At 39.5% G+C, this 18398-nt stretch overlaps 1 protein-coding gene across 1 annotated transcript in view; it reads right to left on the bottom strand.

Moving 5' to 3' along the window:
* RCOR1 (REST corepressor 1) overlaps positions 1-16834 on the bottom strand; it is a 43131-nt gene extending 26297 nt beyond the window's left edge. Inside the window, exon 1 of the mRNA XM_008684210.2 lies at positions 16461-16834. Within this exon, the coding sequence (XP_008682432.2) occupies positions 16461-16503 (43 nt within the window). The 5' untranslated portion in view covers positions 16504-16834. The remainder of the gene's footprint in view (positions 1-16460) is intronic.
* Positions 16835-18398: the final 1564 nt, after the last annotated feature.

Raw genomic sequence — 18398 nt, 5'->3', positions numbered from 1 at the left:
CAATTATGCCACCTGGTGGGCACAGATATTACTACAGTTAAATTTCAATGATCCCTCTGAATATCTTGGGGGGGGGGGGGTGGGCACAAGAAACAAGATAAGCCAGAGACTCTACGAGAATACAACATAATGAACCAGTCCTTCCTAGTCAGTAATAAAATGCACTTAATGAAAATTCTGTTTCTTAATGTGGTTTTGTTAAAATCCTGCTTTATAGAAAAAGCACCCCTGCAGGCACTCCAGTAAATACAACAAAATCCAACCCAGTCTCATTTACAATCTGATCAGGTGGAAATAAGAAGTACGAACACCCTCCCAAACCACACGTATTTAAATTCAGCTTCTGGCATCTATTCCTACCTAATCAGCAATTCTGTATTCCTCCTCCTATCCAGTATCCACTGGTAAGGACTCTGGCTAAGCTCCACCCCACCTGTCTGTTCCTCCTTTCCTCATCAGCAGAAGAGTGGATTGACTATCATGATCTTAAAAGTGGTTCCAGGGCTAACACTTTATGAGTAATTGAAAATTTTGGGAGGGAGGCGCCTGAGTGGCTCAGCTGGTTTGAGGGTCCAACTCTTGATTTCTTAGGTCATAATCTTGGGGTCATGAGATCCAGCTTCACGTCGGGCTCCACACTCAGCAGGGAGTCTGCTTGAGATTCTCCCTCTCCCTCTGCTCTCCCACTCCTCGTGCACATATGCACATGCGTGCACTAATAACCAATGTAAAAAAAAATTTTCAGAGGCGCCTGGGTGGCTCAGTCATTGAGTGCCTGCCTTCGGCTCAGGGAGTGATCCCAGTGCTCTGGGATCGAGCCCCGCATCCAGCTCCTCCGCTAGGAGCCTGCTTCTTCCTCTCCCACTCCCCCTGCTTGTGTTCCCTCTCTTGCTGGCTGTCTCTCTCTCTCTCTCTGTCAAATAAATAAATAAATAAATAAATAAAATCTTAAAAAAAATTTTTCAGGGCGCCTGGGTGGCTTAGTCAGTTGGGTGTCTGCCTTCAGCTCAGGTCACAATCCAGGGTCCTGGGATTGAACCCCATCAGGCTCCCTGCTCAGTGGGGAGCCTCCTGTTCCTTCTCCTCCCTGCTCATGCTCTCTGTCACTACCTCTGTCTCTCTCAAATAAATAAAATATTAAAAAAAAAATTCTCCCTCCCCCTCTGCACCTCCCCCCGACTTGTGTGCGTGCTCTCTTGAAAATGGATCAATAATCCACCTTCACTCCAGTCCTCCTACACTCGTGAGCCTTCCAGAAAGGCAAAAGTAGGATCTCCTGTATTTTAAAAACTGATCATCACTAGAATGACATTTAGTTGTAATTAAAACAATAACCACTTTCCCTTAAAAATGCGCAAAGCCTATGGTAAAGAATAAATCAGCATAGTGACACACTATCCTTCTGCATCTCTCACACTGAGAATCAGCCTACCTGACAACTAAGTCCCTAAGCAGGTAGCTGTGTACTCAAAATAACTTCATTTGCTCTCAGGCACGTTTTCCTTTAACAGTATGAGCTGAAGGAAGGACTATGCTCCAAACAAGGACTGCATCCCCCTTAACTAAAGGCCACATTCCCTGACAATAAAAGGAGGGAGGGGAACACACTGTAGAGTCACCCATAAACTCATAGCAGGCAACAGTGGAAAGAGCCCTGCATCTTTGGTTTTCTATCAGGAACTTGCAAGCTAAACCCATTTCCTCACCTGTTTGACAAGAATGAGGTAAGATATCCTGCTCGAATCCTTTACAAAGTAGTGAAGCAGCCAAGATACACAAAAGTTAACTATTACTAAAATGAATTCCTCCATAAACATGTGTGAGATTCAATTAGAGATGGGGCAGGGTGCACTTTACAACCACAGAATTTATCAAGAGAAACCCAGTCCTTGAACCCCAGGAGAGCTGTGCTCCAATCCAGAAGCTCCCAATCCTAACTGATGAGAACCAGCTGGTAAACTTCCTTGAAGTACTGACTCTTGGGCTCCACCCTCCTTTGTTTATATACATGTGTATACACGTATGTAAGTTTATGTATGTATATTTATGTGCGTGGATGTGTGTGTACTTCATGAATATATAGTTTTATAAAGTATGATGGGCACAGAGAAAAGCACACACATAAAGGCCCAGCTGGGTGATTTTTCAGAAAAGGAACACACCTAGATCAAGGAAAGAACTGACCACACTCAAGATGTTCGATTTGCTTTCAAGGCCCCCATGAGAGAATTAGAGCATAATATTAATGTGTAAAAAACATGAGTTTGATAACATTCCCCATTTTAATGTGATAAAAAGCACCTCAGCAAACAAAATTTTTAAGTTTGGTATTAAAGAGATTAGACACTATCAGGACCACAGAACCAGGAAGAAATGTGCTTTTTATGTTACTACTATATAAAAGGAGGTTTGTGAATTTCAATCATGTAAACATTTTTTTCCTTTCAGTGACTATATGGAAGTTCTTTTTTAAATTACCGACTTCAGGGGCACCTGGGTAGCTCAGTCAGTTAAGTGTCTGACTTCGGCTTGGGGCATGATCTCAGGGTCTGAGGACCCAGCCCAGCATCAGGCTCCACACTCAGCACAGTCTGCTTGTCTCTCTCCCTCTGCCCCTCCCCCTGCTTGTGCTCTCTCTGTTTCTCTCACTCAAATAAATTAAAAAAAATCTTTATAAATAAGTTAAATAAATTACCGACTTCAAGCTCCCATCCTGCAGAGGAGGAGGTGGGCAGAGGGATTTACAAGCCTGCAAATCCCAGTGACTCCTCACAGATTTGTCTACAAACTTCAAATGATAGGGACATTTGTCCTTTAACCCTGCCTCTGCCACCCTGCATATACAAGGATCCTTCCCTTAGTACAAACCACTGTGTATAAGGATACAGAAAAGAGAGATCCCTAAGCAAGACTAAAACAGCCAGGGAAACACACAGGGAGGTTGGGTTCTAGGAAGGGCACAGGAACACAAGGCTCTGCCCACCACAGACTTGATGCAAGGTCACTTCCCTTCTGTGGGCCCTGGTTTCCCCAGCTCTGAAAATGGAAGGTCAACTGCATAGTGATACAGTGAGAATGGGGAAGAGGGATAACAACATGTTTGTTGGGAGGGGGCAGGTTTTCCCACTCTAAGTCCTACCCACTTTCAATGCTTGAATCTTGGCGGGGGGAGGGAGGTACCTTCATCCAGCAAAGAAACCCAACCTTTTGAAGAAGTAAGTGGCAGAAAGGTGACATTTTATAATTACTATACTTTATATTTAACCATTCTCCACTGAATCAACAAATATTTCAGGCCTACTGTGTGCCCCGTGCTGCTAATACAGCCACAATTAAAACAGCCCGCTTTCACAGAATTCAGTCTGGCTGGAGAAAGAAATCACACAAATAATTAACTCCGATTGTCTTAAGTGTCAAAGAAAAAGAACTATGAATGCACTTAGCTGGGAAATCTGATCTGCAGAATCAAGAGAGACTTTCTTTTCTACTGGAAAAGGACACTATAAATTCCTGCTTACTCATTTGTTATTTATAGTAGGCAAAAACTGAAAAAATAGAAATGTTCAAGAATGGGGACATGGTTAAATAAATTAAGCTATATGATGGAATATTCAGGGATCAAAACTGTTTAATGTTTAATTATAGGAAAATTAAAGTTGAAAAACTATTATATACAGTATGACCCATTCGTGCTTAAATTCAGAGTGCACAGAAGCGTACAGAAAAGAAACGAAAGCAAAATTTTAACAGTGGCTATACCCATGTGATGAGGTGAAGGAGTTCTAGGCTATTTTTAATAATAAAAACAAGCTTGTGTGTGTATATATATATATGCAATTTCTTTTCTGAACCATTTGAGACTATCATAATTATGCCCTGTACTCTTAAATACTAAGCATGTATCTTCTAAGAGTAGGTATGTTCTCTAACATAATCACAGAACAGTAAATTCAACATTTAAACAATAATCTGGGTCTCTATTCCAATCTGGCCAGTGGACCCCAAAATGTGCTTTACATTGTGCTCAAGAACTTTAAAGTAAATCCCAGTTATCTCATCCCTACATATATATAACCAATACACATCTTTTTAAGAATGTGGACCAAAAAAAAAGTAGACATATATTTAATAGAACCACAATACCATTATCACACCTAACAAAAATAGAATTCCTTGATACGAGAAACAGTGTTACGGTCACTGCCTAAAATGTGTAAGTTCAACGACAGCAATTACTGGCGAGGACACAGAGCACATAAATTTTGCATTTTATTGGTAGCAGGATGAACCAGTTTGACCACTTTGGAAAATAATGTGGCATTGATCTCTCATAGCTGAATATCTACATTCCGGATGGATATCAAGAACTAAGACATAGGAAGTTCCCAGTAGTAGTCATAGAAATAAAAAACCGGAAGCAAATGTACATTGTGAACAGAAAGGTAAATAAATTAAAACAAGATGAAATTCTTTAAGTATAAGAGGATGAAGATAGGACACACTGGCATGATGAAAGGGGAAGGTAACCGTTGATTTTTAGTGGAGGGCTTCAACTATAGGCTATAGATCCAGCTCTGCCTTTTCTAGTACGTTCTGAACACTGACCTCACTCTCAAACACTTAAATAAAGATAAAAATGATAAAAATGACTTTCACATACTAAAAACATCATTTTAATCACAACTATCAAGCCCTCTGAAAGCCATTCACTTATAAAAAGCTGAAAACTAAGGTCAGTATTAGCTTAACCTGTCCTTACCCCTGCAGACATTCCAGCCAAAGAACAGGTTAAGAATTTTAAGTCCACATCTCCCTCCTGTCAACGACCAGGGAAGGTTCCCATCAGACTGTAGGTTACACTTAGACAGGGACTTGTCAGACTGTTCATTCTTATATTCCCCCAGCGCCTGGCACATACGTATCACTCAAATATTTACTGAGTAAATGAACGGTCCATTAGGTGAGCGGCAAAAAAGAAAATGTTGGAGGATTCCAGATGACCCAAGATGCAGAACAAAGAGAGCTGAAAAGCCTATATGTGCAAATCTCCATACACAGGAGTGTCCACATCCCCATCATTTTCTCGCTCACTGGACAAGTATTTATTGTATCCACCACGTGCTGAGAGGACTGACAGAGAGCTGAGCAAACATACCAAGTTCCCCGTCAGTTTTTAGTAGAGGGAGACAAAGTAAAAAATACTACGTTGGGTGACGATAAATGGAATGAAGGCAATGAAGCAAGGTAAGGCAGCAGTGGTCTCTATTTCAGTGTGGTCAAGGAAAGCCACTCTGATGTTGACACATAAGCAATAACCAGGAGGAACTAAGGGAGCCATGTAGACATTTGGGAAAACAGTATTCCAGATAAAGGAACAGAAAAGGCTCTAGGGAGCATGTTTTTGGTGGATTCAGGAGGGGAGAAGTGGGGTCAGACTATGTAGGGCCTTGCGGCCAACTGTGAGGTCTTCTGATTTTATACTGAACCGGAAAGGCACAGGAATGTCTTAAATAGAGATTCCTGAAATGTACTATGTATTTATATGAATGTTAAAAAATTTACTATAGATCTATGAAACTTTTGCACACAATATAATCTTGAATATGTGTTCTGAAGTCAAATGTCCTAACAGAAATGTTTGTGTATGTTGCAGGTCTAAGGAAGGTTTCATTCCAAGAAGGCTACAACTTGTTTTAAAATCTCTAATTTGACTTTGCCTTTTCACATGTCAATTCTATATGTCTAGCATATTGTATGTGTTAATTTTTTTCTTTATAATTATCCAGCTTAAAAAAAAATCATCCAGCTTGACAGTCTCTGCCATAGCTAATGACTTCCATCTACGTCCATTTTAACATTGAGATTTGTGCTTACCGCTGTTACCAATTTCTCATTTTTACACAATAAAAATAAAATGTAATCAAACACTTAAATAACTGCAGAAGTACTGATTATATATAACCTATAAAGTACATGATGCATAAATGAACAGGACCATCTGTTTCACTGATTCCCAACAGCCAAAGTTACCTTGCAAATTTCTACACCCAAGGCAAGTGCAGCTGACTCTAGGAAATTTGCTTCTTCAGGACACGATCCACAGTGGGCATGGCTGTACACTGGCTTCCCCTCTGGCTCCAATTCACCTCTTACAGGTGAGTCAAACAACAAAAATCATCCTCAGATTCTCCTCTTTCCTAACCTATCCTTTCTCTTGAAACTGCCTTCTAAGAGCTCTCTCAGGCCACAGTTTTGTATTACATTTGACCGCACTTGATCGGTAAACATTTTTTTTTCTTCATTAAAGCAGTAAAGAGAACCAGACTGGGAATAAGCTCTGGTCTAACTGTACACATCTCGAAGAAGACAAAACTATCCAATAAAAAAAAAAAAAAAACTTTTTCAGATTTTTTGCACTAACGTGTCAATTTTGTTTTACTAACATTCAGCTGCTTCTCTACACAGTCCAGACCTTCAGTGGGTCTGTGTGTAAGGGTAGGGACACGAGGGGAATGGAAAGAGTACCATGTACTGCACTCAAAGCAGCAGCAGCCCCACAGGGAGAAGGCTGTCCTAAAGACATCAGGTTGGGGCAAGCAAGGTAGGCATCCAGGGTACAGGCCAAGTGGGATGGGAGTTGAGGGGGGCATCCATGCAGAAGGGCAGCTACATACATCACAGTGGGGACTAGGGAGACAATGTCATATCACAGGTGCCTTGTATGTATTGATAAAAATGTGTGGAAGAACTGATGGAGTAGTGCAGGTACACCCAGATATGACAGTATTCTGCTTATTTAAAGGCCTGTTAGGGGAGTGGGGTGGAGGGATGGGGTAACTGGGTGATGAACATTAAGGGGGGCACGTGATGTAATGAGCACTGGGTGTTATAAAAGACTGATGAATCACTGACCTCTACCTCTGAAACCAATAATACATTATATGTTACTTAATGGAATTTAAATAAAAATAAATTTAAAAAAGCAATAATGAAAATTTGGTAAAAAAAAAAAAAAAAAAAAAGCCAGAAACCAAGAACTATCTATCATGGGTGGGTTTTAATAACCATCAACTAATAGATGTCAAACACTCCTACTTTTTTACCTGGAAAAGAAAGTAGAAATATTTTTTAAAATAATAATAATAAAGGCCTGTTAAAGGCCACCTGACACCTACCTAACCCCACATTCCTATGATCTCTCTCCTTTGAGCAAGTTCAAACACTCCTGACACTGCTAGTCTGACTCTTAAATTTCAATTAAACCTCTCTTTTAACAGCAATGGCCTAGTTAGGGCGTCAACTTCTCTCAGCTGCAATGGATGAACGCTCACTGCCTCTGGCCCTAGCTCTTCCCTAAGCCACAAGGCGGTCAAGAGCCCTGACGTACAGTTTCACTGCTTCTCACCTCCCCAAGGACAACCCGTATCATAGCCAGGCAGGTCGCCAAAACAAAGCACTGCATCTTCTCCCCACATCCTCAGGCCTGTTCGAATGCAAACGCGTCTTTCCCGTCTGCAGTGCGCATGTGCACCTTGTTCCACCAGCCAACTCTTCTATTCCTCAACATTCTACCCTGTAGTCAGCGGACTCCAACACTTCCCTTGTTTCTCCCGAGGAAAATGGAGCGCTTTCTGCCAGGTCCCAAGGGGAGCATCCGAACACTAACAGTACGCCTGATGCTAAAATAAGACTCAACTGTCCTCATCTCCAATTAGTGAACATTTTTCAGTTTCTCTCACCATCTGTCCAACCTCCAGATTCTACTACTTTTTCAACTTTTATTCACTCCTTTGTCCCCTAAACCTCAAGCAATTGTTTCATCAATTTTCCAGAATTATTTAACATAACACTATTTATTTATTTATTTTTAAAGATTTTATTTATTTATTTGACAGAGAGACAGCCAGCGAGAGAGGGAACACAAGCAGGGGGAGTGGGAGAGGAAGAAGCAGGCTCCCAGCAGAGGAGCCTGATGTGGGACTCGATCCCAGAACACTGGGATCACGCCCTAAGCCGAAGGCAGACGCTTAACCGCTGTGCCACCCAGGTGCCCCATAACACTATTTAAATCATATTGTTCTCATCTATGCTACTTGGAATTTATAATTCTTCTACACAAAAGATGTCTCTACAAGGACCATTTTTTAGGCATACCCCAAAGGTTGGATCTCTCACTGAAGTTTTACTTAGATACAGCCCAAAGCAACTCATGTAACATCACTAATGCTTTAAGAATGTAATTATAGTTTATTAAATGAAGCAGCACATGAAGGCAGATGTGTGTAATAAATGCCATCTGGAGACCAGAGATCTAGCCCAAACTTGGCTACTAATTAGCTGTAGGATCTTAAGCATTTCACTTAATTTCTCTAGACCTCAATTTTTTGCATCCAAGAAAGAACTGGACTAGAGGAAATACATAAAAATTACTTGTTTACATGTTCATTTTTCCTCCTTTCTCCGTTAGAGTATAAGCTTCCTGATTCCCTCACTCCTGCTACAGTACCAAGCACACAAAGCTGCTCAATTCATATAACCCCAAACAAGATACTTTTGGAGAGAATGTGAAACTGTGAGCCTAAACTTCACGTAAAAAAATACGTGAGCCAGAAACACCGAAAAGAATAAAAATGGTACAAATCAGGAAACAGATATATCAATGAAACAAAATCAAGAGTCCAGATATAGACCTAAGTACACATACAAGTTTCACATAAGTGAAGGGGAAAAGAATTAAATAACTCCAAATAGAACAATGGCGTAATGAGGCAGGAGGAGGGAGTCTGGGAGGGCAGAAGATACGTAGGTATCTATGTCTGTAATAGGTGGGGGGAGGGGCTTTTTCAGCATGACCGTATACTAGAAGCCACAAATAAGTTTAATAAATTTAACTACATATAATTCTAAAATACAAATTAAAAAATAAGGTAAGATTTTACTGCTAGTTAGAGAAGAATTTAAAGGTCAAAATGCGAAGATGCTCAACCTTAGTAATAATTAATGAAATCCTTTTCTATCAGTTCAGAAAAGTTTAAAAAAACAATTAATATTCCCATACAGTGAGACACCACCTCACACCCATTAAGATACTATGAAAAAACAAACAAACAAACAAACAGAAAATAACAATTCTGACGAGGATGTGGAGATACTAAAGCCTGTGCACTGTTGGTGGGAGTGTAAATGGTAACAGCTTTGTTGGAGAACAGAATGGCGATACCTCAGAAAAATTAAAAAACAGAATTACCAAATCCAGCAATTCCACTTCTGTGTATATATCCAAAAGAAATGAAAGCAGGTCCTCAAAGAGGTATTTGCACACCTGTATTCACAGCAGCAGCATTCACAGTAGCCAAAATGTAGAAATAACTCAAGTGCCCACCAACAGATAAACGGAGACAAATGTGGTTGATCCATTCATACAGTGGAATAGTATCCAGTTATAAAAATGAAGGAAACTGTGACACAGGCTACAATGAGGACAACTCAACTTGAGGACATTATGCTGAGTGAAATAAGGCAGTCACCAAAATAGTATAATTCCACTTATATGAAGTGCCCAAAGTGGTCAAATTCCTTGAGTCAGAAAGTAGAGTGGTGGCTGCCAGGTGCCAGGGGGAGGGGAAAATATAGACTTGGGTTTTTTGGTTTTTTGTGTTTTTTTTTTTTAAGATTTTATTTATTTATTTGACAGAGAGAGACAGCCAGCGAGAGAGGGAACACAAGCAGGGCGAGTGGGAGAGGAAGAAGCAGGCTCCCAGCGGAAGAGCCCGATGTGGGGCTCGATCCCAGAACACCAGGATCACGCCCTGAGCCGAAGGCAGATGCTTAACGACTGAGCCACCCAGGCGCCCCAGACTTGGGTTTTTAATGAGTACGGGGTTCCAGTTTTGCAAGATGAAAACAGCTGTAAAGGGACGCCTGGGTGACTCAGTCGGTTAAGGGTCTGCTCTCGGCTCAGATCATGATCCCAGGGGCCTGGAATCAAGTTCTGCATTGGGCTCCTTGCTCAGCAGAGAGCCTGCTTCTCCCTCTGCCTTCTGCTCCCCCTGCTTGTGAGGTCATTCCCTCTCTCTCTCTGACAAATAAATAAACAAAATTTTTTAAAAAAAAGTTCTAGAGGTTGGGTGCACAACAATATGAATGTATGTAATACCACTATACACTTAAAAATGGTTAAGATGGAAATATAAATCAACATATTTCATTTGCTTGTTATAATTTCACAATAAAATTTACCTGGAATTAAAGAAATGGTTAAGATGGTAAATTTTACACTATATTTTACTATAATTAAAAATAATTATTAAAAAAATTTTAAGAAAGGGGCGCCTGGGTGTCTCAGTTGGTTAAGCATCTGCCTTCAGCTCGGATCATGATCCCAGGGTCCTGGGATCCGGCCCCACGTCGGGCTCTCTGCTCAGAGGGAGTCTGCTTCTCCCTCTCCCTACAGCTCCCCCTGCTTGTGCTCTCTGTCAAATAAAAAAATAAATCCTAAAAAAAAAAAAAAAAAAAAAAAAAAAGAGAGAANAAAAAATTAATATAACCAATGATGGGGACATTTTGGAAAAGAGGCACACTCCTCTAACTCTTCAGATGACACATGGAAAAATCTGTAAATGTAAAATGTACATACCATTTGACCCAGCAACCCCACTTTAATGATGTTCACAGCAACACTGTTCAGAAACGCTTAACTATGAAACACCCATATTATATGACCATTAAAAAAAATAAGTGTATAAGGACTAACGGACATCCAGAATATTAACATAATACTGGTTAATGTGAGAGATGTACAGAATTTTTATCTTGTGCGTATGTACTATTTTTTTAGTTTAAAAGAAAATAAATTATACACTTTAAATTTAGAGTGGCCAAAATTCAAAATACTGATAACACCAAATACTTACAAGGACACAGAGCAACAGGAACTCTCATTCATTGCTGGTAGGAATGCAAAATGGCACAGCCACTTCAGAAGACAGTCTTGCTCTCTTCTCAAATAAATAAATGAAATTTAAAAGGAGGGGGGACACCTGAGTGGCTCAGTCAGTTGATCATCTGCCTTCAGCTCAGGTCATTATCCCAGGGTCCCTCTCCCTCTGCTCCTCCCCATTGCTCGTGCTCTCTCTCACTGTCTCTCTAGGAGAGGAGAGAGAGGAGAGAAGAGAGAGGAGAGAGGAGGAGAGGAGGAGAGGAGGAGAGGAGGAGAGGAAAGGAGAGGAAAGAGGCAGTCTTGCAATTCCTTACAAAATTAAATGTATTCTTTATATATAATCCAGCGATCCTGCTCCTTGGTATTTACCCAAAAGAGCTGAAAACTTACATCCGCACTAAAACCCACATATACATGTTTACAACAGCTTTATTCATAATTGCCAAAATTTGGAAGCAACCAAGACACCCTTCAGTAGGTGAATGGGTAAACACACTGTAGTCCATCCAGATGATGGTATGCTGTTCAGCACCAAAAAGAAAATGAGCCATCAAGCCATGAAAAGGACATGAAGGAAACTCAAATGTATATTATTATTATTAGGTCAAAAAAGCCAATCTGAAAAGGCTACATACTATATCATTCCAGCTATATAATAGTTCTGGAAAAGACAAAATTATGGAGACAGTAAAAAGATCAGTAGTTGCCAAAAGTTACGGGGTTGGGAGGGACGCATAGGCAGACCACAGAGAATTTTTAGAGCAGGGAAACTATTCAGTATGAAATTATAATAGTGAATACGTGTCACTATACATTTGTCAAAACCTCCAGAATGTGCAACACAAGAGTGAACCCTAATGTAAACTATGAACCTTGCATAACAATGATGCATCAATATATAGGTTGACTGATAACTTCACCACTCTGGTAGGGGATGTCCACAGTGGGGGAAGCTGTGCATGTGTGGGGGCAGAAGTATATGGGAAATCTCTATACTCTCCACTCAATTTGGCTGTGAACCTAAAACTGCTCTAGAAATTAAATCTATTTTTAAAAATGAAAAGAAAAAAGAAATAATGTATTTGCCCCTTGGCCTAGGAACTCTATTTCTAGGGATTTATCATCCCCTACAGCTTTTTAAAAGTTTAAAACCCAAGAAACAGACTCTTAACTATAGAGAACAAACTGATGGTTACCAGGGTGAAATAGGTGATGGAGATTAAGGAGTGCACTTGTGATGATGAGCACCGGGTGATTAAAATAAAAACTTAAAAAAAATAAGTAACTTTAAAAAAGAAAGAAGAACTGAAAGACTTCAAATATCCAGTATGGAATGAATAAGTCACAGGAATAAAAGGGACATATATATAAAGAATATATATAGTCAGTGGTACTGTAATAGCTTGTATGGTGACAGATGGGAGCTACACTTGCTGTGAGCACAGCATAATGTACAGACTTCTTGAATCACTATGTGGTACACCTGAAAATAACATAACATTGTGTGTCAACTATACTTCAATTTTGTAAAAAAAGACTAAATTATGGGACACCATTACTTGTTATTTAAAAACTAGGTAATTGTAAATATATTGAGGCAGAACAGAGTCCCAGATATATTAAGAACAAACTGCTGAAAAGCTCATACTTAGGGATAAAAAATTTATATATTAATATGTATAAAAATATTAGGAGGGGCGCTCAGTCAGTTAAGCATCTGCCTTCAGCTCAGGTCATGATCCCAGGATCCTGGGGTGGAGCCCCAACCCCCACCATGGCATCAGGCTCCCTGCTCAGTGGGTAGCCTGCTTCTCCCTCTCACTCTGCCCCTCCCCCCACTCATGTTCTCTCTCCTTCGCTTTGCTCTCTCCTCTCTCAAATAAATTAATTTTAAAAAATATAAGGAAAAATACATATATTATACACAGTGACCATGAGAGGATGGTAATTGTCTACGTTATACATTCTGTACTGTGTGAAATTTCTACAACAGCATTTATTTTAATAACCACAAAATAATTTTGTGAACTTGCAGTGACCCTAAGAGGCAGAGAGCTCTAAACAGCTACTTGAGAAGAAAGAAACCAACACAAGAAAAAGCAGACCTACAGACACCCTTACGTGAGGGATACCTGCCAGCAATCTACACATGCTCCAAACGTCCTACTTCTACGCAGAGTCAGTATCAATGCTGGACAACCAAGACTTACACACTCTTTGAAAATAAAGAAGAACGGCAAGAAAAAAAGGCTTCTTTTTTGACCATATACCGTGGGGAAGGGAGTTGAGGGGGAAATGACAGGTGTGCAAATGGAAAAAATTGTGTACCCCATCCACATTCAAACTACAATCACATTTTAAGGCCTAACTATGATTAGACTACTAGCCAAGAACTGTATGACTCCCAAAGCTCCACAAATGGAAGCCTACTAAGAGGACCCAAACTCACATCAGGATACCACATTATGTTTACATCCTCACCCTTGAGCAGTTAGGCAAGTTCCTGATAACTCACATTCCATTCCTAGAGCTCTATCTTAAGAAAAGGCTAAAAACACAACAAAAACAACAAACAAAAGAGGACAAAGCTCTAGAATTCAGTTTTTCACTATAGCTTTCTTTTACAATAGCCAACAAGCCAGAAACAACATAAATTTTCAATAGAAGAAGGTTAATAAATACATGGATCTATCCATATGATGAACATGGTTATTTAACAATGTGGGAAATGCTTAGGTGAATATTCAGGAAAACAATACACAGACATATATACACCCACATCATCTCATATAAATATGCACACAAGAGGAAAAAAAAGAGGACTGGGGAAAATCCCAAAATGTTTACAACAGTTATCTCTGGGTAATGGAATAATGTGGGAGCCATTCCTTCTTTATAATTTCCTGTATTTTCTCAACTCTCAACAATATAGAAATAAGAAATGTTACTTGCATATTGGTTTTAAAAGTCTCAAGTTTTGGGGCGCCTGGGTGGCACAGCAGTTAAGCATCCGCCTTCGGCTCAGGGCGTGATCCTGGCGTTATGGGATCGAGCCCCACATCAGGCTCTTCCGCTATGAGCCTGCTTCTTCCTCTCCCACTCCCCCTGCTTGTGTTCCCTCTCTCACTGGCTGTCTCTATCTCTGTCAAATAAATAAGTAAAATCTCTAAATAAATAAATAAATAAATAAATAAATAAATAAATAAATAAAAGTCTCAAGTTTTAAAGGCTTACATTAAAACTGCCAATTTATTTTAGGCAATACCATTGTTTAATAATCAATTAACTTTTCATATTCTACTCTTTTCTTCTAGGTCTAGGAAAAATAAGAATATCAAAATTAAGTTCTGACTCCACAGATGTCAACAGGTAATAAAACCACAAAGGGCACTGATCGACCATGAGACCATGAACCACAGGAACAGAAGGATCAGGGCAGAAATACAGAACACTGAGAGTTAATCAGTTCTCCCAGAGAGAGGCACTCAGAGCATGAGCCAGGGTGAAATCAGCAAACCTGGACACTGCTACTGGTTTCACCACTTATTATCAGTGTCAGTTTCACAAACCTCTTTGAATTGTGGAATGCCATCTGTAAAATGGGGACAAAAATTTCCTCTTGGGTTACTGTGAAGAGCGAATGCATTTTAGTGCAGTGCCTGGCATAAAGATTCAACAAATGCTCATGATTCTGGATATTCGGTTCTGGGTACCATCATCTCCTATGGGCACTGTGACCAACTGGAACATACCAGGAGTGTAAGAGAGAGACCCAAAAATCAAACCATCTGAAAACTGAACATCTCAAAGACTCGTCAGAAAGCAGACCTATTTAGCAGAGTTCAGGAAAATAAAGCTTTAAAAATTACAGGGAGGCACTCTGTCAGCTTTCTCTTAAAAAGAACATGTTCAAAAAAGGAATAGATTGCTTTTGTAAGTTAATGCAAGTACTCAAAGGGGAAATAAACACACAGGAAATACTTAAAAGGTCTTTCCCAGCACAGTAAAGACATCAGAAATGCCAATACACTTCCTTTTGCTATTCTGTTCTTCATTATAAACTCATTAGGCAGCAGCCTGATAGAGGCAAAATTAAGATACTCTTAAAATCAAATTAGACTGAGATTATTCTATTACTGCTAAATTCAGCATTATTAAGAGTAGCTGAATTTCCCCTGTTCCATGGAAGGGATTGTACAAAAAAAGAATCCTTCCTGGTCAAAATTAAACTTGTTTCTTTAGCATATGAGCTCTTTGTACTGTAAATATGCTAACGTGGATACTGAATACACAAGAGGAGAATATTTAATATGTATCCTCTCTCAGACTTATTTGGCAGTGGACACCTGTCAACACCTATTTTAATATTAGAAAACACACTTTGGGAAATCCTGACCAAAGTCTAAAAATCTGAGCCTTTACTCACCATTGAACAGTTTCCTGATAACATTTACCACTGGTGGCTTTCCAAGCCCTACTCTTATTTCACAGCATTGATTCTAAACCTATTTTTGTCAAAGACTCCTTCGAAAATCCAGAAAAACAAACATACACCAAAAAAACTTTGCATGTGATTTCTAAGTTCACAAATCCCCATAAATTCCATCCATGAACCTCACTGAAAAATTCTCCAAAGGGGGATTTAGTTTTTCTTTTCTAAGTTATGAAGAAAATTAAAACGTTGAAAATGCCAAACTTATGGTAATATATCTGATACAAAATTAATTTTGCTGGTATCATTTGAGCAGAGGGGACAGAAAAGCTGAAAAAGCAAACTCTGAATATACAATTAATATTACTAACAGCTATATGACCCTTACCCCCCCAAAAAATAAGATTCAAAGTAGCTCAGAGTATTCACCCTAATACAATTTTAAACTCGTAAAACAAAGAATCAGTTCAACAGTTCTCCTTCCAGCGGGTGAAGTCTGACAGTATAAATAAAGCCTGTTTCTAATAACATACATTTTGCCCTTTGTAAACCTTCAATTAGAAATTTATAAATCTGGGGGTGCCTGGGTGGCTCAGTCGTTAAGTGACTGCCTTCGGCTCAGGTCATGATCCTGGAGTCCTGGGATCTAGCTCTGCATTGGGCTCCCAGCTCAGCGGGGAGTCTGCTTCTCCCTCTGACCCTCTCCCCTCTCATGCTCTTTCTCTCAAATAAATAAAGAAAATCTTTAAAAAAGAAGAAGAAGAAGAAATTTTTTAATCTGTAAATTCCCAGCTGAGGGAGGCTTTACACTGCAGTATAATTTTCTTTCCACTCTAAGCTTTCCCTCCTAGTTACTCCAGTATTAGCTTGTACAGCATTTTGAAAAAAAGTAGATTATGAAACCACTGGTTAAGAATCTTTAAGTTGTTATGACAGACCACCGTAAAGAAATACACACTTTCAAAATCTTCGAATTATTTATTTTAGAAATGTAAGAAAAACATAACGTGTATGGAGACTTTTAGCTACAAAAGTGACTTTAAAACTTTGCATTAAATAAAGGGAAAATAAAAGTCCTTTAAGACTTACGTTTTGCTTCTGATAGATTCTGATTAGGTGACCAGACCAGCATGCCAAGATTGTCTCGTTCTTGACTGCGTCTTGCTAGTTTGGCTTGGGAGAAATAAAAAAGAAAATTCTTATTATAATTTAACAGACATAATAAGCAATGATTAACAGCACCATTCTGGTCTTTTAATCCTTAGAACATGGTGACATCACCCACCCTTTACTGAAATCTGCCCCAATGGAACCTGCACACTTACCATCATAGGGTGAGGGTGGCCCTGGAGTATGCCAAAATGTATCTACTTCTAAGCCCTTTACTATCAACAAACAGGTTTATTACTCTCCTTTGTTAGGTGAGGAAACAGGTCATTTAGTAGAAGGAGGCCGAGTCAGGACTGAACTCAGGCAGAATGGCTACAGTGCCCAGGGGTTTAAGCACTATATACTAGGACACTCTGCTTTCAGACATGGGACATCCAAAAGGGAAGCCTTAAAGATCCTTTTAAAATATGTATACTTCATGTGTGCTTTGAATACCCTTACCCTTCTGTTCCAGAATAACTTTTTAGGGACCTGACAGCAGGAATCCAAAGATTCTTTTAACAACTTTATTCAAGAATAACCATTAAAAATACTTAATCTGAAAGCAAACTTATTTTTAAAAGATTTTATTTATTTATTTATTAGAGAGACAGAGCACAAGCAGGAGGAGCAGCAGAGGGAGAGGGAGAAGCAGGCTCCCCGCTGGGCAGAGAGCCCGACGTGGGCTCGATCCCAGAACCTTTGGGATCATGCCATGAGCTGAGGGCAGATGCCTAATTGACTGAGCCACCCAGGCCCCCTGAAAGCAAACTTTTTTTTTTTAAGATTTTATTTATTTATTTGACAGAGAGGCAGCGAGAGAGGGAACACAAGCAGGGGGAGTGGGAGAGGAAGAAGCAGGCTCCCAGCGGAGGAGCCTGATGTGGGGCTCGATCCCAGAATGCTGGGATCATGACCTGAGCCGAAGGCAGACGCTTAACAACTGAGCCACCCCAGCGCCCCTGAAAGCAAGCTTCTTAAATGCATTCAAATTCTTAAAAATCTATGATACAAAATAGTGGGCCAAAGGTTTACAAGTGGCAGGTGTTGAGCTGACATCAAAAAACACAGTATTATTAAGATAACATTCTTTCCAAATTGCTCTACAAATTTCATGCAATCCCAGTCTAAAATCCCAGCATGTTTTTTGGTAGGAACTGAAAAACATTCTAAAAATCATACAGGAGCACAAAGTACCTAAATAGCCAAAACAACTTTGAAAAGGAACAAAACTGGAAGATCCACCTGAATCAAACTAGTTAGAAAGATTCAATAATCAAGACAGCATTGTACTGGCATACAGGGAAATAACGTAACAGAGTCCCAAAACAGAACCACACATACAGGATCAACTGATTATCCACAAAGGTAAAAAGGCAAAATTCAATGGAGAAAGAGAATCTTTTCAACAAATGATGCTGGATACTCATATTTAAAAAAATTGGATACTCATATTTAAATGGATACTCATATTTTAAAAACTAAACATGGGTCCATACCTTACATAAACAAATATACAAAAATTAACTCAAAACTGATGATAGAACTAAATATAAAACCAGAAGTTATAAAACTGCTAGAGGAAAACATGAAAAAACCTTTTTGGGGCACCTGGGTGGCTCAGTTGGTAAAGCGCCCAACTCTTAATTTCCACTCAGGTCATCATCTTGGGGTTGTGAGATCAAGCCCTGTGTGGGGCTCCTCGCTCAAGGGGGGATCTGAGATTCTCGCTCTCCTCTACCACTACCCCTGCTTAGATACATGTGCTCTCTAATATAAATAAATAAATCTTAAAAAAAAAAAAAAGACCTTTTTGAACTTAGGCTGAAAAAGACCTTAGATAAAACACCAAAAGCACAATCCATAAAAGAAAAAAAT

Source organism: Ursus maritimus, unplaced genomic scaffold (assembly GCF_017311325.1).
Source record: "Ursus maritimus isolate PB19 unplaced genomic scaffold, ASM1731132v1 scaffold_25, whole genome shotgun sequence".
Lineage (NCBI taxonomy): Eukaryota > Metazoa > Chordata > Mammalia > Carnivora > Ursidae > Ursus > Ursus maritimus.
Note: the sequence above shows the minus strand (reverse complement) of the source record. Positions and strands in the feature narration are given on the sequence as shown.